The sequence below is a fragment of the Rhinatrema bivittatum genome, chromosome 1 (assembly GCF_901001135.1).
Source record: "Rhinatrema bivittatum chromosome 1, aRhiBiv1.1, whole genome shotgun sequence".
Taxonomy (NCBI): domain Eukaryota; kingdom Metazoa; phylum Chordata; class Amphibia; order Gymnophiona; family Rhinatrematidae; genus Rhinatrema; species Rhinatrema bivittatum.
This window is the reverse complement of record NC_042615.1, coordinates 346,104,232-346,126,034: the sequence shown is the minus strand read 5'-3', so window position 1 is coordinate 346,126,034 and position 21,803 is coordinate 346,104,232. Positions and strand designations below refer to the sequence as shown.

Genomic DNA, 21,803 nt, shown 5'->3' with positions numbered 1-21,803 from the left:
AGCATCCTGATTCCAACAGTGACTAATCCAGGTTACAAGTACCTGGCAAATACCTAAACATTAAGTAGATCCCGTGCCAGTAATGTCAGCAATAGCAGTGGCTACTCCGTACGTCAACTTATTTATTTATTTATTTATTTATTTATTTATTTAACTTTTAATATACCGACATTCATAGGGCATATCATGCCGGTTTACAAAAAAACTTGATTAATAGCAGTTAATGGACTTCTTCAGGAACTTATCCAAACCTTTTTTAAACCCAACTTCACTAACTTCTTTAACCACATCCTCTGGCAATGAATTCCAGAGCTTAACTGTGCATTGAGTGAAAAATTATTTTCTCCGATTTGTTTTAAATGTTCTACTTGCTAACTTCATGGAATGCCCCCTAGTCCTTCTATTATCCGAAAGAGTAAATAACCGATTCACATTTACACATTCTAGTCCTCTCATGATTTTATAGTCCTGTATCATATCCCCCCTCAGCAGTCTCTTCTCCAAGCTGAACAGCTATTATTTCCCAGTGCTGAGAGGTAAATAGGCTTGGGGCAGATTTTTATTCTTACTCGTGCGGGATACATCGTGTGGGGCACATTTGTGCGCGCTACCGGGCGCGCACAAATGTACATCTGATTTTATAACATGCGCGCACTGCCACGCGTATCTTTTAAAATCCGGGGTCGGCGCGTGCAAGGGGGTGAACATTTGTGCACCTTGTGCGTGCCGAGCCCTGCACGCGCTGCCTGTTCCCTCCGTGGCCGCTCCGAAATCGGAGCGGCCACGGAGGGAATTTTTTTTTGTTCCTTCCCACCTTTCTCTCCCTTCCCCTACCTAACCCATCCCCCAGCCCTAACTAATCACCCCCCCTACCTTTATTTTAAAAGTTATGCCTGCCCAAGGCAGGCGTAACTCGCGCGCGCGCGCAGGCCAGCATGCCATTCCCCAGCCCAAAAGTAGTTTTGGAGGCCTCGGCCACACACGCCCCCCCAAGCAAAGCCCCAGGACTTACGCACAGGGGGAGCTTGAGGCAGGTTTTCGGGGGGGTACGCGCGTATCTTATGCGCGTACCCTTTTGAAAATCTGCCCCAGAGTGAGGTTCAAGGTTCATCGAGGTATAATTTTGTGGCTTGGTTAATTATTTAGATAATCTTTACCAGTGTATTTTTCCATTCTTTTTCACTCCCCCCCCCCATATACTGTGGACATAACATGTATTGTGCAATTGGGATTTAAAAATCCTTTTCTTTATTTCCTATGTTAATCTGCATCATATTTGTTTCCTTTATGTATGTTTATGTGTAAAATTAATTGAATTCCAATTAAAATGTTGTAGCTTTGCAGTCTCAAATATTCACTTCTATACTTTATTCTAATCTGTGTGCAAAAAGCAGCGCTCAGGAAAATGAATAATTTACATGCGGTTGCTTCATAATTGCCCAGAACTCTTTTTTCCTCCTTTTGGCACAACTCTTCTCAAAAACAGAAAGCTGTTCAAGCATTCCCTAATTTGCTACCGCATTAGCTTTTTAATTGTTTTCACGCTGTCCCTATGTCTATAATTTGACACTTGCATTTTGCATTTCCATGCTTGCTGATCAGGCCCCCAACCTTTTTTTTTTTTTTCTCCCCCAGTGTTCATCCCATAATGAAGTTCAGCCAGGAACTGAAGCTGCAGATATCCTCCCCCCACACGCAAGTCAGCAGGAGAGTTTCACCGCTCCCTCTCTGTCCTGACGACGGCAGTACAGCTCTTGAAAGCTGGTCAGAAACGTATGGAGTCAGGCCGCTAAAAAGTTATCGCCTATTCTGGAGGTGGGAGGGGGGCAGAGGAAGCCTTATTTCAACCTAAATTGGAAGCACAGGACCGAGACAAAGGGCTTCACAACTACTGCACTAGAAGCCTAATGAGAGGCTTTACTGCAGGGATGTGCTGCCGATTTCTTATCCAGGGACTCTCGCCAGCTCGGCTTCATTTAGGTGCTGATGCAATAAGCTGCGCTAGTTCTACTGCGGTTTTGAGCGTGCCTATATACGCACGGTTTTCCCGCGCAAAGCCCTACACAGGGATGAAATGAGGGTTTTGTGTGCAGGGAAAATAAGCGCGTACCAATGCGTTTCGTGAGCCACAGTTTTTTCCGTGCGAGGGCATGCTAATGGCATGCAAAGGAGGCGATTACCTATTCACGGGCAATGCAGGCAGCCACGCTAGAAGGGAGAAATGCTAGTGTTGGTTTTTTTTAATGCAGTTTTTTTTTTTTTTTTTAGCGCCACGATCAGGGCATGAGCTAAGTGACAGCGCTGACTCGGGAGCAGTTTTATTCCATTGCATTGGTGTGGTGTGGTTGTGTGTCTGTGCAGCTCTGGTGTTATTACTATGGAGATTTCTGATTGTGTCCAGCTGTTCCTGATGCTGCAGTATATCCTGCGGCTTCGCCAAAAGGATGACAGCAGCAGAAGTGGTGGCAGGTGACAGAGGTCATGGCATGCAGTGTAAATTATCACCCATTATTATATATGCTTTGTTTTCTGTAGCCCACAGTTATTAAAAAATATGCATTCCTATTACAGAGTCATAATTTCGCTAAATAGGAACACCCGGTCACTCGCCACATTTGCTTTTATGCGTGTATTTTTGGCACGGATTACACTGGGGAACAATTTTTAACATAATTCCTGTTGAGTTTGATTTTTCAACTGTTTTAGACTTAAATAGGCATGCTGATTTCACAACTGCAGTTACTTTTCTTCTATCACGTCAAGGTTTTTCTCTACAGCCTATCTTAGGCCTGGATTTATCAAAATGCATTAAATATCGCATGCGATAGGAAAAGGGGCGTGTTTTATGGTACTAGGCTGTTTATCGCAAAGTGCGCTATCTGGATAACTTTTTCGCACTTTGTAGTAAGTGCCAGAATTGTTGTAATTCCTACCTACGACCACTGGGGGGGAAGAGATGTTTTCGCAAATTGCGTTTTCAGTATTTTAAGCTGCTACGGGAGACAGAGCATAGCCTACCACCACTGGGGGGGGAGGGAGAGAGAGAGAGAGAGAGAGAGATATGTATGTCTGATAGCAGAACTTTACTACTTATACACAATTTGACTTACAGTAACAATATATAGCCTTTGTATGAATAAAATAACTCTAAATAAACAATATATTCAGGTAATTTTTTCTTTTATTTCCTTTGTATGTACATTTTGTATGATTTTTGGGACAAAGGGAGGGTATCCTGTACCTTAAAAAGTTGACGTGATAGAGAAAAACTGGGGTCAAAAACAAGTGTCAGATCTAACGCAACAAAAATTGTGTTCCCCAGTGTTATTGGTGTGGATGCAGCTGAGAATTACATAGGGCCTTACTGCGCACATGTATGCGCGCTTCTTCATGAGTGCCTGGATCTGTGCACGCAAACCATTTGCATTATTAATTTTTTTACAACCCGCGGAGGCGCAGCATTAGCCACACGCAATGATCAAGGCCCGCGCCCGCAACTAGCTCCCGTTTCGCCGCGAATCTTATTACATCGGCCCTTAGAGAGACAATGTGCTCCTTTTGTTTTTTCAACTTTATTTGTTCATATACGGCTTGGACAAATTCCAACAGAAGAAATCAAAACAAAAGCACAGTGATACAACAGCAACAACCGCACCGAATAAGAAAAATAATACACTAGTTGCTTTTAGCCACCAATAGGCACAACCTCCATATGTATTTTTGTTTTATTATAAAATTATCACAAGGCACTCATTCACACACAAACACACACACACTCACATATGCAACACATTTGCTCAGTCACTTTTCAGGGACAGTCTAGAGACAATGCGCTACTTGACAAAACCCTGCAAAAAGCAGGAGAATTAAACCTCCTGTTCAAACAAAAAAAAAAAAAAAGGGACAAAAACCACCACCACAAAAAAAAAAAAAAAAAAAGTATTAACATGATCGGTTGGGACACAGTTTGTCCGTGGGGGTAATGGAAAAATGGACCAGTTCGGTGACTGTGTCTCAGTCTTTTGGCGAAGATCCAAATGTAAGTGGGAATTATGGGCTGCGGCTGCTCCCTTGGTGTTTTAGGCTGACAATGAAAACCTGTAAGATGTGGAGGAGGGCAGTACATGCCCTGCCACCCGACTCCACTGGGGACACAAGTACATTTCAACCATGGCCCAAGCAGGAAGATTAAACCTCCTGTTTCTTTGTTTCAAACTGTTTTCATGAAATAGTTTAGCAAGGGGCCTCCTGAGAGCCCCACACCCCAGCATATCATTTCCTTTTATACTTCAAACACAATTAAGTAGGGGTGTGCACGCAAATAAAAAATGTTCAGTTTGGTTGTGTGGAGGGGGGGGGGGGGGGGGAGTTTTTTCCTTGTTTCATTTATTTATTTTTGTTTTATTTTATCCAAAATGAATTACAATAAGCAAAATGGAAAAAAAACAAACAAAAAAACAAATCCAAAACAAAAAGGAAAGCATCCCCCTTCTCCCACCCACAAGACCTGAGAAAATAAAAGGTCCCTCTGGCCTCCGGGACCTCTCCAACCTCCCCCCCACCCCTTCTTACCCCATCCGCTGTTCTTCCAGGGGCAGGAGTAATCCGCAATTACTCCTGCCTCGCAGCTCTGGGTTTTCAAAATGGCCACCAATCGACCCCAAGGCTGGCACCATTCTACCGTACAGCAGAATTAAGAAACTGCATCAGTTATTCTCCCCGTCTCTGTGGGGAGAGTAGGTGAGGGTATATACGGGTGTGTAGAGAGTGTGTGTGGGAGTGGCTTTGGAGGTGCTGTCAACAGCTGCTTTAGTTGTTTTTTTTTTTTTTTTGCTGACTCTACCTGTGTTGCTTCGGGACAGTGTGTAATTACTGTACACCTCATTGAACATTTGAATTATTGCATTTGCAGGTTATAAAAGTTGTATAAATAAACAAAATCAGTAGGTGAGGATGGTTTTTGGAATCAAGTGCCCGAGTAACAGTTTACAGCTTCTAATGGTTTCCCCGCAGAAAGCAATGGGGATGTTTTTGGGGATGTCGGGTTCTCTGAGAATGTCATCTCGATGTTTCTGGGTTTTGAACTCAATTGAGATAGTCACGTTTTCTTCCTGCACACCAAATTTGATTAATTTCTGTTCCATTTTTGAAGAGTTATTGTGCCAAGAGATGGATAGACAAACAGATATTGATCCCTTTTATATAATTCTTTCCAACATTCAATAGGGTGGAAAGCATAAAAACGGCACCACAAGGAAACATTTTAGACTGTGACCCGCACGTGGGTCATGGAGTAAAGCACCCTCTTGCAGCACTATTTGTGATTTGGTGAACGAACCAGCAGGAAGTAATAGTATACTCCTGCCAGCAGGACCAGGGCTGTGTTAGATAGATTGGAAGGGGCAAAGAGGGCACCAGAGGATAATAGGCAAGCATGCCAGTCTGACACGACGGTCCCTTTTTGCCACCTTAAGATATGGAGCAAACATTTGTGTGGCAAATCAGATGAGCAAAATTGTGCTCCATTTAGCTCATGCTGAGGATTCGGGGGAAATGAGTTGATAACCTTAAGAACATAAGAACATGCCATACTGGGTCAGACCTAGGGTCCATCAAGCCCAGCATCCTATTTCCAACAGTGGCCAATCCAAGCCATAAGAACCTGGCAAAAACTAAGTCTATTCCATGTTACTGTTGCTAGTAATAGCAGTGGCTATTTTCTAAGTCAACTTCATTAATAGCAGGTAATGGACTTCTCCTCCAAGAACTTATCCAATCCTTTTTTAAACACAGCTATACTAACTGCACTAACCACATCCTCTGGCAACAAATTCCAGAGTTTAATTGTGCGTTGAGTAAAAAAAGAACTTTCTCCTATTAGTTTTAAATGTGCTACTTGCTAGCTTCATGGAGTGCCCCCTAGTCTTTCTATTATCCGAAAGAGTAAATAACCGATTCACATCTACCCATTCTAGACCTCTCACGATTTTAAACACCTCTATCATATCCCCCCTCAGCCGTCTCTTCTCCAAGCTGAAAAGTCCTAACCTCCTGGGGAGCTGTTCCATTCCCCTTATCATTTTGGTAGCCCTTCTCTGTACCTTCTCTATCACAATTATATCTTTTTTTAGATGCGGCGACCAGAATTGTACACAGTATTCAAGGTGCGGTCTCACCATGGAGCGATACAGAGGCATTATGACATTTTCTGTTTTATTCACCATTCCCTTTCTAATAATTCCCAACATTCTGTTTGGTTTTTGACTGCCGCAGCACACTGAACCGACGATTTCAATGTGTTAGCCACTATGACGCCTAGATCTCTTTCTTGAGTTGTAGCACCTAATATGGAACCTAACATTGTGTAACTATAGCATGGGTTATTGTTCCCTATATGCATCACCTTGCACTTATCCACATTAAATTTCATCTGCCATTTTGATGTCCAATTTTCCAGTCTCACAATCTGCTTGTGATTTAACTACTCTGAACAATTTTGTATCATCTGCAAATTTGATTATCTCACTCGTCGTATTTCTTTCCAGATCATTTATAAATATATTGAAAAGTAAGGGTTCGAAAACAGATCCCTGAGGCACTCCACTGCCCAATCCCTTCCATTGAGAAAATTGTCCATTTAATCCTACTCTCTGTTTCCTGTCTTTTAGCCAGTTTGCAATCCACGAAAGGACATCACCACCTATCCCATGACTTTTTACTTTTCCTAGAAGCCTCTCATGAGGAACTTTGTCAAATGCCTTCTAAAAATCCAAGTATACTACATCTACCGGTTCACCTTTACCCACATGTTTATTAACTCCTTCAAAGAAGTGAAGCAGAATTGTGAGGCAAGACTTGCCCTGGGCAAAGCCATGCTGACTTTGTTCCATTAAACCATGTCTTTCTATATGTTTTGTGATTTTGATGTTTAGAACATTTTCCACTATTTTTCCTGGCACTGAAGTCAGGCTAACCGGTCTGTAGTTTCCCCGATCGCCCCTGGAGCCCTTTTTAAATATTGGGGTTACATTTGCTATCCTCCAGTCTTCAGGTACAATGGATGATTTTAATGATAGGTTACAAATGTTTACGAATAGGTCTGAAATTTCATTTTTTAGTTCCTTCAGAACTCTGGGGTGTATACCATCTGGTCCAGGTGATTTACTACTCTTCAGTTTGTCAATCAGGTCTACCACATCTTCTAGGTTCACCGTGATTTGATTCAGTCCATCTGAATCATTACCCATGAAAACCTTCTCCAGTATGGATACCTCCCCAACATCCTCTTCAGTAAAGATCGAAGCAAAGAAATCATTTAATCTTTCTGCAATGGCCTTATCCTCTCATCCATATGCAAATCAAAGTCCCCCAAAATGATGTTATTTACATTTGCCTTAAAGGGCATCAGATGTTCAAAAAAAGGTAAAAGAGTTGGAGGACGATAAAATAAACACAGATAGCATACTTGAGTAAAGCATCAACATCTCATAGGATGAGTCACCACTAAAGTGTTCAATGAACAATTTCCAATGCTCTTTAAAAATAATAGCGAAGCCCTCACCACAGCCTCGCCTCCTGGGCTGAGAAATGATGACATAACTGGTTGGACGTAACTGCTTTAACAAAATCTTATCTGATTCTAATAGCCAGGTTTTGATGATGAAAAAAAAAAATCTGGGTTTTGTTTTTTTTTTTTAACAATCATGTCATGAATTACAAGAACTTTCTTTTTAATGGATTGCCATTAACCAGCATAAACAAAACAAAGGCAACTGGAAGTCCATGAGAGAAATCAATAAAGGGAGCAGAAAGAAAACACGATGACCACACCCCACAAAATCTCTGATAAGGAGGTATCTCACCCTATCTACCACACCAAGATTAACAGGAATGGTAGCTGATGGATCTGCAGATATATTGCTGATCTGAGAGCTGAGCAGCAGGTCCTCACTGCACACGAAGGAGTTCCTTTGTTGTGCTCCTTGGGTGCAATGGCACTGGCTACCAGCTCTTCACCTCCTCCCGCATGGATGACATCAGCAGGGCCAAGGCCTGGAGGACAACTCATCTGGTGGTAATGGATGAGCAGACAAAAGAACGGCTATTCCTCTCTCTGTTAGGACACAAGATGGGATAGCCCAACATTCTAGATGGAGGCAGGAGAAGTACGCAAAGTCCATTGGTTTAAATCGATTTTTATCTACCCTGTTTACCACATCAACCCTGCAGCATCCCAGTTGAAAGGGAAACCAATAAAACTAGTAACTGAAATCAGTAAACAAAATTTGTTCCTTATTTAAACTTTAGAAACCATAATAACCCTTCATGCTTGCAGTACTTTATTATCCACTGTCTATTTCAACAATTACCAGTGCTGTGCATCATGGAACCAGAGTGTAAGTACGGTTAATAAGACTAATTTTAATGCTATGAACTCAAAGGACCACAACAGCAGTGTGGTTTTCAGGACAAATCTAAGAAATACAGCATTGTTTGGCAAGCAATGTAAAGCAATAGAATAAAAATATTATTCAGCTTGATCTAGTCCATCCCCAATCATGTTTAAGATGAATCTTAACACTGACAAGCACAATTGCAGGCAAGTCTGGAAGAAAATTCATAAGATTACAGTAACCACATCTCTTTAAAATCTTATCAATTTTTACAGAATGGGAGGTATGACTGAAATTTTTTACACATTGGTCCTCTGACCATTCCAGGAAGGTTACTTACCAGTGTTTAACAAAACAGAGCTGATCACTCTGTACTTGTGCAATATTTCATCACGTAAGAAAAGCATTCAGAGGCATGACGCTTTGCTCAGTTACAAACAAACTGTGGGGGACCTTTAGAGAAGACGCATTATGCGGTGTGTGTGTGTTGAGAGACGTGTTCGCCATCCTTCACCAGATGCTTCAATTTGGGGGGTTTTTTCCCCTTTCTCTTTCTTGCTCTCGGCTTAAGCTGCTGGCGAGGACGGGGGCTTTTTAAATGGAGCAGTCACCAACATTCCGCAGTCTTTAACTGTAAACCAAGAGCGGTTTATTCTGGAGGGTCCATCATCTGAAATGACTGACCGGATTTTTCTGATTTTCTAAGTCATCCTAGAAATGTCTGTTTTCTTCCAGCGGGCCAAATTTGGTGAGATTTCATCCCTTCTTTGGAGAGTTATTTTGTCCCCGGACACATGGACCGCTTTTCCATCATTTTTTCTAACATTCCGTATCTTGAAAAGCGTAAAAATACGTGCAGCAAACAGTAATGATCGTACATTACACATTTTACCACCAAATCGTTTACTACTAAAATTTTAAAGCGTCCTGCAGTTTCCCTATGCCAGAGAATGGCAGCCCATGCCTCATAAGCCACATGCAGTTCTTTGAGCACCCGAGTGCGGCTCTTTAAGTCATTGGTTGCGTAATTATATCAGCAGCACCAGCAGCAGCAGTGTCCCGATTCATTTATGAGTTTCCTCGTGAGCTGCATGAAGAGGAGTTAATACCATCGGTCCCATACAAGCCCTAGTGAGAGAAGCTCATGCTACTGGCCCACGAAACGAGCTGCTGATGGCCTATGCGGAGCCAGAGGGAGAGAAGCCGCTGCCAATGGTGGCTGAGAAAGGAGGGGGGCAGTAGTCACAGTTGAGGGAAGTGATGGGGGTCCGATTCAGAGCCTTGGGGTTCTGGGACCCAGCCCCCAGGGTTTTGGGGATGAGTTCTCAGCTTTTTCTCCAGGTCCTACGGTTGCTCTATAAACACCGCTGGTATGGCCGGAGGGGGTTGTTGACAGAGCAAATAAGGGAAGATTTAATGAAAAATCAAAGGGGAGGGAGTGAAGGTGGACAAAAGGAGAGTGTAAAGAAAGGGGAAAAGGAGGGAGGGATTGAAAAGCAAGACAGAGGCTGGAAAGGAGAGAGCAATGGGTGGGGGAGTAAGGTACTGAGCAGGGGCAGCAGTGCTGCTGCAGGAATCAGGAGGCATGACCTGGCACCGAGGCTGGGTTTAAAAACAGAAGCCGTGCTCAGGGGAGGGAGGAGGAGCGACACAGGTAGACTTGCAGGAGGTAAGAGAATCTGCAAAGAGGAAAGAAGCAGAATATTACCATTTCCTGGTAAGTGTAAACCCCCACATAAATAACTCAAGCTGTGTGATTTAGATTGGGCATGTGTGAAATGTCCATACAACTTCCAGGGTCAGGGGGGAGGAGAGGCTGGAGAAGAAAGTAAAACCAACATATATAAAATAAAATAAAATAAAATAAAACATATAGGGGTAGATTTTCAAAGGGTTATGCGCGTAACCCCGAAAACCTGCCCCTGTGAGCACCGAGCCTATTTCGCATAGGCTCGGCGGCGCACACAAGCCCCGGGACGCACGTATGTCCCGGGGCTTTGAAAAAGGGGCGGGAAGGGGGCGGCGGTCAGGGGGCAGTCCAGAGTCCTCCGGCACAGCGGCCGTGCCGGGAGGATGGCGCGCCGGCAGCGGGCTGGCGCGCACAAGTTACGCCTGCCTTGGGCAGGTGTAAAGAAGATAAAGGTAGGGGGGGATTTAGGTAGGGCTGGGGGGTGGATTAGATTGGGGAAGGGAGGGGAAGGTGGGGAGGAGCGAAAAGAAAGTTCCCTCTGAGGCCGCTCCGATTTCGGCCTCGGAGGGAATGAGGAAAGCCATCGGGGCTCCCCTAGGGCTTGGCGCACGCAAGGTGCACACGTTTGCACCCCCTTGCACGCACTGACCCAGAATTTTATAACATGCGTGCATGTTATAAAATTGGGTGTACATTTGTGCGCGCCGGGTAGCGCGCACAAATGTACCCCGCGCGCGCTGTTTTAAAAATCTGCCCCATAATGTATTACTATTGTAAGTAATGCAAACAAAAGCAGTACATGCACACTTACATAACACATTTGGATGTTTATATTCTATAGGAAACAGAAGCATTTGGCACTACAGTAAAAAAAAATGAAAAATTAGTATTGGCAAATTAAGAAAATTAGCTTATGTGAATTATAACAGAAAATCACTACTCCACCCTATATCTCAGTCCAGGTCAAGAAAAATTTCAAAATTCCCACCTAAATTCTGTCCAGATTATTAGCATAAGGGCTCAGTTAAATCTCTGCCATCCAAAAGATTGATGAAGCGGTTGCAGATGCTTGGAGTCCAGCTCTCCATGTAGATTCAGAATCCTCTTGCTTCCCAGAGTGAATTTCCAAATCCTCACAAAGAAATAATATTTTTTCTCTACTCTAAATAAAATCTTATCAAATCTACCGAAACTTCCCTGAACTAAATTAGCATACACAAAACAAAATTTATCTAAGAAAATCACTTAAATTTTCTAACTACAAAAAAAACCAACCCATAGCAAAAGGCTATACTTGTTCCTGCTGCCAGAATAGGAAAGCAGCAAAAGAAAGGACTTTACTTTTTTTTCTCAGGCTGTAAACAAACTGCAGCTAAAAATCTCACCTCATAACTACATCCCTGTATCTCTCCCTCCATCTCACTAAACAAGACCATCACCTTTTATACTTATTGAAAAAGGCTCATTAGTATTCAATCCTTTACTCCTCATTAGCTCCAGGTAGGTATCAACCATCCAAGCTTAGCCTCTGATACAAAAGCATACAATAGATCCTTTTGAATTTAAAATTGTTTTTTATGGAAAGTTTCTTGTAATAAATTCTAGTGTCTTCTTTTTCCAGTAATGTCCATTTGGTATCAGTATAGTCTAGCAAATAATACAGCACTGGCTTCCAGCCAAAGCAGCCTCCCCTCACACAGGCTCCCTCGCCCTCACACACACACACACTTACAGAGGTTCCCTCTCTCTCTCTCTTACACACACACACCCTCACCCAGGCTCCCTCTCTCGCACAAACACTCTCACTCCCTCCTGCAAACAGGCTTCTTCTCTCTTTCTCACACATACACACATCCCCCTTTCACATAGGCTCCCTTTCTCATACATACAAACATGTATCCTCATTCTCTCACACATGCACACAATATCTCTCTCTCACACATACTTTCATTCATGTACACACCTACACACTCCATCATATAGGATGCTCCTCTCGATCTCACAAACACATACGCACCCTCACTTACACACTTCCTTTTTCTTTCATATAGGTTCACAGGCTCTCTTGCAATGTTATTCTGGGCCTCATCTTCTGCAGGCTGTAGACAGGATGGGCTCCTCCTGCAGCTATCCCAGAGCTCTTTCTTCTGTGCCTTCTGCTACAGGCCAGATGGACTCTATCTGCAGCCCCACCAGACCTAATCTTCAGCCACGAGTGGGATGGGTTCTGCTCACAGCCTGCCAGGCTTATCTGATCTTTGGCCATGAGCAGGATGGGCTCCACTCACAGCTGCTGGGCCTTGCTGATCTTCGGTTGTGAGAAGGATTAACTCCGTTCAAGGCCCAATTGATCTTCAGCTACAAGCAGGAGGATGGGCTCTGCTTGTAGCCTGCTCTGATCTTTGGCCGTAAGCAGGATAGACTCCCCCATGGCCGCTGAGCAATGGTTGATCTCACACTATTAAGCAATAGCTTCACTCTGCCAGAGCTCTGCTTGATTCTGTATTCAAACCATAGATATCTTCACCTGCAATGCTACACTGTGGGGCTCACACAAAAACATTAAACTCAGCCCTAGTTTCTTCATGGTCTGTTTACTTAATATAAATAAACTTCTTTTAATTCATTTCATATGCTAAAAGATATACAAAAAATCATTTAAGGTTTTTTTATTTGATTAAAAACAATTTTTAAGTAACAGATAGATGTGTGATCCTTGATTGGGAGACCCGCCCCCTCTGATGTCACTGAGGACTGTGACGGACGTTAAACAGCGCCAGAACACCAGGCGTCGCGCGCTGAAGGGGCACTCCCCTTTGTGCATCCCTTCGTGCATCCCGTAGTGTTAGCCATTCCCCATGTTCTTTTATATCCCTTGTTAACAATCCCCATATTTAAATGTTGAATGTATTTGACAAAGGTAACACATAAGTTCCTGCAAATTTTGTTTAAATGTAAACCGAAGTGATATGTAAAATCGAACACCGGTATATAAAAGTAAATAAATAAATAAATAAATAAATAAATATAGATATATATGTGTGTGTATATATATGTATATGTGCGCCATTGACTTGACAATAGGTTTTACCTGTGTTAAATGTATTTAAATTAAACAGGTAAATTGGCTTTTGAAAATTGCTACAATAGTATGTTACATTAACATGCATAACTCCTTTGAAAATTCACCTGATAAATGTAACATACTATTGAGCAATTTTCAAAAGTCATTTACCCACGTTAAATGCACTTAACATGGGTAAATCCCAAGGACAATTCAATGGCATATATTGTAGCAATTTTCAAAAGACAACTTATACTGGTAAAGTGCATAAACCCATGTAAAACCAATTTTAAGCTGTAAATACTTTTGAAAATCAGGTCCATAGTATTTTAATGCTACATGTGACTGTTCAATAAATATTTCACATACACACACACAGAAAGAAACTTCTAGATGTAGTAAATCTAATATAAAGAGTCTACATAGTTATAAATAACATTTTTAATGGTTATATCAATCACTGAAATCAGTGAGTATGCACCTTATTATTTATTTATTGGCAATTTTTATATGGTGCCTTATATTACAAATGGAAACATTTTATTAAAATCAATAATTTAAATCATGGTTTTATTGCTCAGTGACTTAAATCAGTTTGATTTAAATCAATCCACAGAATGCACGTAAGCTATTATTAAAGTATCATAGTAATATTGCATTATAAAGTTTCAAGGAAATCATTAACAGGTAACGACAAAACTATATCAAAGAAAAGGAGTGTTTACAAACCATACGGCATGATCTCAAATAAGAGATATCTATGTATTAAGGTTCAGGTCACAGTTCTCCATCTGGCAGGTCTCAGAGGATTTGGAGCAGCTGCCACCACAGTGAGGCCCTTGCCAGCATACCAACAGTGCTGAGGGTACATCATGTTAGAGGCACTCCTCCCCTTTCTGGGGCTGGTGAGGGTCACCACTGCTATATGAGCAGTCTGCATGGCGAGGGCTGAGGACAGCAGAGACCCAGTCACTGTGCACAAACTCAGCAGAGCCAGAAAACCTGTTAGAAACCGAGACCTGACCTTCTGCTAGGAATCCATTAAACCTCATGAACAAATCTGGAACTATGGCTGCATGCTTAGCTGGCAAAAGACATGGACTGCCTGTGACATGCTGCAATAGTACACAATGCCATACCATGAAAACTTAATTCATTATTATTATTTGGCATCTAAGCGACTATACCTGTTGATTTGTTTGATGCTCTCCGGCGAATTTCAGTCACCATCAGTCGTGATACCTGTGTTGTAAACTGTAAAAGGTCGGAGAACTTTTCTGTCATCATGCTTGGAGGAGCATTTCCAAATACCTGAAAGCAAGAAAAGAGAGAATTTTTTAGTAACTGCCAACTAAAAAAATGTATTAGTGGTAGGAGCATAAGATGCAGAGAAGTTCCAACCACACAAACAAAAATATGATGGCAGAAAAAGACCATTTGGCCGATTTGCACAACTGCTCAACTTTATAACACCTACTACTCCCTCAAAGATCCCCTGTGCTTGTCCCATGCTTTCTTGAATTCAGATATTGTCCTTGTTTCTACCACCTTCACTGAGAGGCTGTTCCATGCATTCACCACCCATCCTATAAAGAAATACATCCTTATATTACTCCTGAGTCTACTCACTTTCACCCTCATTTCTACAATCTCCTTTATGTTGAACAAGACCCTCCTGTTGCACATTGTACCTCTGAGATTTTTACAATGTCTCTATCATATCTCCCCATCTCACGTATCCTCTAGGATATATGTGTTTAGATCTTTAAGTTTATCCCCACATGTTTTACGATCACAGACCATTTTAGTAGCCACCCTCTGTACAGAATCCATCCTGTTTATATCATTTTGAAAGTGTGGTCTTCAGAACCGCACACTGTATTCCAAATGAGGTCTCACTAGAGACCTATTTAGAGGCAACATCCATCTCCTTTTTTCTGCAGACCATTCATCTCCCTATGCACCCAATCATCTTTCCGGCTTTTGCCATCACTTTATTCACCTATTTGGCCTCCTTGAGATCAACAGATACAATCTTCCCTAGACTCTAGACCAGTGATGGCGAACTCTAGCCCTCGAGTGCCACAAACCAGCCAGGTTTGTGGCAGCCTGATTATGGCACTCGAGGATTGGAGTTTGTCATCATTGCTCTAGACCATTCTTCAAGCTTTGCTAGATACCTTTTCTACAGCAGGTCCAGCTATCTGGAACAACATCCCATCCGACCTCAGACTGGAACCCTGCCTCTTAACATTTAGAAAAAAACTCAAGACCTGGCTTTTCCGCCAGGCCTTCTCAGATCCGCCAGACACTCATTAGACGACAAAAAAGCCATCCCCAAGCTCGATATAAGAGCCTATCCTGACTCTTAAAACAGTTGTTATCATTATCCTAAGCACTTCGTTCCTTAGTCTTTTTCTTTCCAGCAATCTTTGCTTCCAAGTTTACCTCCCTTGTTGAATGTAACTTTGTTCTTCCTGTTACCTACGGTTTCGTTACAGTTCCCCCTTTTTGATGTAAACCGACCTGATATGGTCCCTACCATGAAGGTCGGTATAGAAAAGTGTTAAATAAAATAAATAAAATACCTCCTCATGTTTCCCACACCTTCCTAGCCATCAGCCTTGTTGCAGGTTTTGGTATCTTTAAAAAGACAAACATTCTCCCACAATCCTTCTGCAATATCTCTTACAAAAATGTTGAAAAGAACTAGTCCAAGGATCAATCCCTGCGGCACATTGCTAGTAACACCCCTCTCCTTGAAGTGAAATCCATTTACCATTACATTTTGTCACATTCCGCTCAATCAGTTTCTAAAAGTCAATCACTTTAGGGCCCATACATAGGGCATTCAATTCATTTCTAAGTTGCCTATGTGGAGCCGTGTCAAAGGCCGAACTGAAATCCAAGTAGACTACATCCCAGCACTCTCCCTTGATCCAATTCTGGTCACCCAATCAAAGAAATTTGACCAGATTCATCTGACAGGAGCTATCTGTTGCGTAGGAGGTGGATCCTTGGGCTGAGGTGGAGTTGACGCAACCCGTAGGCGAGGGCCTACGGGTCCCCACCGTCAGCAGGCGGAGTGGGCTGAAGCTGGAGGCCACTGGAGCTTCACCTATATCAGCCCACGTTCCCCTCGGGTTGAGCCTTTGGGTGCCGGGGCCAGCAGGACTTAGACGGGCCTCAAGGTTGAGTATAGGTAGGAGATGCTTCAGCCCAGAGACAGAGGCCAGCAGGTGGCGTGATCCTATCTTGGACGGGATGTGGAACAGGAACTCAAGCACCAAGGGACAAAGAGGAACTGAAGGTGCCTGAGCAAAGGAAGGCCAAAGCCTTAATAGTCCGTTGTCCAGAGGATAGGGACAGAGGCTTGAATGGAAGCTGGCGGCAGTTGGAAGGTGTAGCAAGCAACGTGGAACTCTGGACTCAAGAATGTCTGAGGCGAAGTCAGAGGCAGGCGTAACTCCTGCAATAAAGGTAGGGGGAGGGATTTAGATAGGGCAGGGGGGTGGATTAGATAGGGGAAGGTGGAGGGGAGCAAAAGGAAAGCTCCCTCCGAGGCCGCTCCGATTTCCGAACAGGGAAAGCCATCATGGCTCCCCTAGGGCTCGGCGCGCGCAAGGTACACAAGTGTGCACCCCCTTGCGCACGCCGACCCTGGATTTTATAACATACGTGCGGCAGCTCGCGCATGTTATAAAATTGGGTGTACATTTGTGCGCTCCAGGTAGCACGCACAAATGTACCCCGCACGCGTAAGATTAAAAATCTACCCCAATGTGTCCTACCTTATGATTTATACTGTATATAAATATAGTTTTGTGATATAGTGCTGCTGCATTTTTTTCTTATTTTTGGAGCAATGCAAAGCAATGCCAATCCCATACATACGATGCATTTTTTTTTTCTTTTTCACTTTATTTTTGTGGACTCAAATATACTTATGGGGTTGGTGTTTCATTGTCTATGGATGCTTAGAACTCTGTTTTGGAACTAATCATACAACTATTCTTTTCTCTTTCAACATGAAATGCCGGTGATGTTGTTATGGAACACTCAGCATTTAAATATGAATACACAACTTCTAATGTTTTTCCTGTTGGAATTCCGGAATTCACGAACCTACTTCTCTTGACTTTTCCTCCATAAAGTGATCGAAAATAATTATATAGATTGAACACTGTTTTCTCTTCTGTTGTCTACACATGCCTCTGAACTACAAGAGGTCTTGCAAATCCTGTGGTGGAAATTGCATATGTCTTTTTTCCTACACTTTTGCTTTCACTACAGTGATTGGGCTGCTTTCTGGAGATTGTTACCCTAAGACAGGATATTTAATTTTTGGTGACCCTCCCACGTGATCTACAAGAAGAAAGAAGGTTTAGAATGGATCAAGTTGGTGCAGTCCCTTGGAGTGTGGTGTTTTTGTTCTGTGATGTCTTTGTGTAGTCTTTTTATAGGGTCTGGCTATGGTATGATTGTGGGTGTATGGGGGGAGGGGGGAGTGTTTTAATACAGGATATTATATAATCTTAGTAGGGGTTTCTGTTATGCTATTTTGAATCCATGGCTATGGTACCAGGGCTGGAGAGTATCATGGCTAACTATTTTTCTATGATCTTGTTTTCTGAGGGACAACTGTTAATTTTTCCTGACCTCTCAAATGGTCAATATGGTTGATATTAATTTTTTTCCCTTGGAATGTTGATGTTCATTCCCCTATTAAAAGGAAGACAATATTAACTATGTTTTAAAAAACTACATGCCCAGGTGATTTTTCTTCAGGAAACACATCTCACTGTTTCTGAACATAAAGGGCCCAATATTCAGCGCTGGCTGATTAAGTAACTTAGCCAGATTTGACTAATCCGGCAAAGTTACAATGTATATTCAGCAGCACAGCAAAGCCACTAAATATATGCATTTATGTGTGTACTTTGCCGAATAAGTCTTCCCGGCTAAGTTTAGACCTGCTCTAGGGGGCATCTAAGCTTAGACGTTAAATTATGCGGCTAACTCTGAATATCGGTATTTATCCATATAACTTATAAACTACGGTAACTCGCTCTGCCCCCAATCTGCCCAGTACCTGCCTACTTTTTATGCGCATATATTTTTAGCCATATAAGGGACTTATACTGCTAAGCAGCAGTCGCTGATCGTAGGTGCATATTCAGTGACCGCTACTTAGCCACATAGTCCCACTTATCCATCTAAATAGCGCTGAATGTGCTTTGAATAATGTGCCCAAAAGGTTTAGGCAAAATTGGGCGAGACAATATGCATTCTCGTCTTATTCAAGCAAACAGAGGGTTGCAATCATTTTATTCCATAAAGATATACCTTTGGTCATTGAAAGATCTGGAGAGGCATTTTGCATTGGTGGGCATTTCCCTTTATCAGCATAAATATGTGTTTTGCAATTTTATGCACCTAATGAATATTCACGTGCTTTTTTCTCTCAAATGGTCACCCTCCTGAGTGAATTTTTGGATTATACATTGATTGTGGGTGATGATTTCAATGTGACAGCTGACTCTAGTAAAGATGCTAAATCCCTCAAATGGTACCTAATGCCGCTTCATATTCTAGGCTGGATATTTTAATGAAAGAATTGCAATTGTTAGATGCTGGGCAAGTCCTTCATTCTGAAGAATTGGATTTTACATTCTACTCCAAACCACATATAGATTATTTGTTGGTCTCCTCTTCTATATTTTGAGGGGTGTAGCACGCTGATATTGGTACCACATTTTTGTCTGATCATGCCCCGATTTCCGTGATTATACATTTGGTGAGGCTCAGTCTAGGGCATTTTAATGGCGCCTTACCCCTCTCTATTCTTTGATCATCGGTTTACTGATTATTTGCATACAAAATAGTAAGATTACATGAAGATTAATGACACTCCTGGCATGCCTGCTAATATTTTGTGGGTTGCTGGTAAGGCAATTATCAAAGATAGATTATAACTTATGCTGCACAAATGAACAAAATTCAAGATATTGAAATTTTAAGGCTGCATAAAGAATTAACAATGCAAAAGTGGCAACATGTTTAAACTATATCCCCTGATGTCAAAGCCAAACTTGATTCTATAAGGAAGAAATTAAATTAGCTATTGTAGCTTAGAGCTCTTAGAATAGTACAGTGTTTTAAAAGTCAATTATTTCATCATGGTAATAAAGCAAATAAGCTCCTTGCTGGTTGGCTAAGAGTGCTAAGTCTAGACAATGTATCACTTTTATAAGAGATCATAATGTTAATGACCAGATAGGGGTGAAAGAAATTAAAAATATTTTAAATTACCATTCTCATCTCTAGTCTAACGCATGAGACTCCATTAACTCATGATTATTTCTTTGCTGATGTCCTCAGTTGTTAGATAAACATAAGGAAGTTTTACACCTCCCTTCCACAATTTTAACTGAGACTACTTTTATAAGCCTAAAGTTGGGAAAATCACCTGGGCTTGACAGCCTGGGATCAGGTTTTGCATGCAAGTATTACAGAATCCATGTTGAAATTATATAACTGTTTATTCCTAAAAGGTGCCTTTTTACGGTGAATAGCCAAGCTCTGATCATAGTATTTTCTAAAAAGGGAAAAAGATTCAAGATATTCAGACTCACATTAAATGATATCATGAATCCATGGCCTCTATTATGGCCAAAAGATTGAATGTTATAGTCCCAACTCTAGGGGAGGCAGATCAAACTGCATTTGTACAATCACAACATGGTGCTGAAATGTTTTCAAGTTAGTAGAGGCTCTCTGTTTGCCTCAAGTACAAAATGAGGAAGGCTGAAAAGGCCTTTGACAAAGTTCAATAGTCCTACCTGAAATGGGTATTGGAGCATTATGGTTTATAAAAATCAATAGATAAGATTATTGTATGCCAACCCTCAAGCAAGACTGATGGTTATGGACAGGCTTCTTCTTCTATTGACTTATTAAATGGTATTAGACAGGGTTGCCCACTTCTCCTCCCTTCCCCGCTATATTTTAACAATAGAACCACTGGCAATTAAACTTAGATCTTTGGCTAATATTCATGGCTTTATCTTGGGGAATCACGAGCATAAAATAAGTCTTTTTGCAGACGTTATGAATTTATTTATTGCTAACCCTCAAGAGTCATTAAACCTCATTTTGATCATCTTTGAGACATTTGGCTCTTTTGCAGGTTTGAAAATAAATTTTGACATTCAGAAGTATTGCCGATGCATGCTCAGACCATGGAAGAGTGGCAAGGGACTTTTCCACTGAGATAGGCAAACACATGATTTGTCCTTACTATACAAGGTGAATATCAACTGAATACCTGGTCAGAGTTACTGCTCTCTTTATTTGGGAAATGTGCTCTTTTCAAGATGGTACTTTTACCTTTATTGTCTGATGGACAAAAAGTAGCCATATTACACTCTGGGATAGTGCATTTTATTTGGAGGGTGCATTAAAGCATATGGGGGTCTCAACCTCCTGGATTTTCATTTTTACAGCATAGCCTGTCAATTGCACTTTTTGTGGGAGTGGATTTCTTAGGATTTTAAGTATCGCACTAATGGTACGGTTAACTCCCACTTAACTCAACCTCGGCTGTTGTATGTATTACATTTGAGGGATGCATGCATCCCTATAGCATTCCAATCTTACCCCCTGTATATTTTGGTGGTGTAAGCTTGAAAATGTCTGTGTAAATAGTAGGGTACTGAACACACAGGGGTAGATTTTATAACATGCGCGTGGGCGTACATGTGCGCACACTACCCAGAGCGCGCACATATACATGCAAGTTATAAAATCAGGGGTCGGCACGCGCAAGGGGGTGCACAATTGTGCACCTTGTGTGTGCGCCGAGCCGCGCTGCCTTCCCCGTTCCCTCTAACTTAACCTTCCCACCCCTTCCCCTAACCTTCCCCCCCCCCCCCCAGCCCTACTCTAAACCCCCTCTGACCTTTGTCTTACCTTTTGCGCCTGCCTCCGGGCAGGAGCAAGTTGCGTGTGACGGTTGACTGTCAGCACGCGATCCCCAGCACAGCGGCAAATATGGCCGCTGTGCCGGGAGCATTTAGTAAGCCCAAACTAAAGTGTTTACAGCACTAATGATCGCAGCAGCAATAATCATGCTGGAAGCATTGAATGGCTTTCAATACAACTTTACTGATGAAAGATGAAATTGATGAAAGTTCCTTACAGCTTTAGTCATTCCAAATAAGATATTATAAGTTCAGGTATCGAATACATTTCTGACCTTTCTTCTTTGTAAATTAATGTGTATGGATAGGTCAATTCCAAATAATAAGTCCAATTTCTCTTCCTCTCCAATCAATGTTAGGGAAGTTTTTAAGGGTTTCACAATTGATAGGGGATAGTTCTCACTGTCCAATTTAATCAAAATCTTACAGAACAATTCCAATCATCCTACATCTCCTGTACTTCTTCTTCTTCTTGCTCTTGGTACTTGATGAGCACCTTTATATGCCTCTTCTCCTTGCATATCCTTGAGATAATGAACCTACTAGTAGGTCTAAGCAACTCCTTCTCGCATCTTCACACCTTCATCCAGGAATGGATGAAAACCTACTCCTTTTCAGAACTCCTTGCAGTTCACCAGTGCTCTCTGGCAGAGAAAAACTATTCCCTGGCATTT

The 21,803-nt window shown here is 42.0% G+C and overlaps 1 protein-coding gene across 1 annotated transcript in view; it reads right to left on the bottom strand.

Annotated features, from left to right (window-relative positions):
- WDFY3 (WD repeat and FYVE domain containing 3) overlaps positions 1 to 21,803 on the bottom strand; it is a 616,621-nt gene that overhangs the window by 430,321 nt on the left and 164,497 nt on the right. The window contains 1 exon segment of the mRNA XM_029599364.1: positions 14,335 to 14,458. Within this exon segment, the coding sequence (XP_029455224.1) occupies positions 14,335 to 14,458 (124 nt within the window).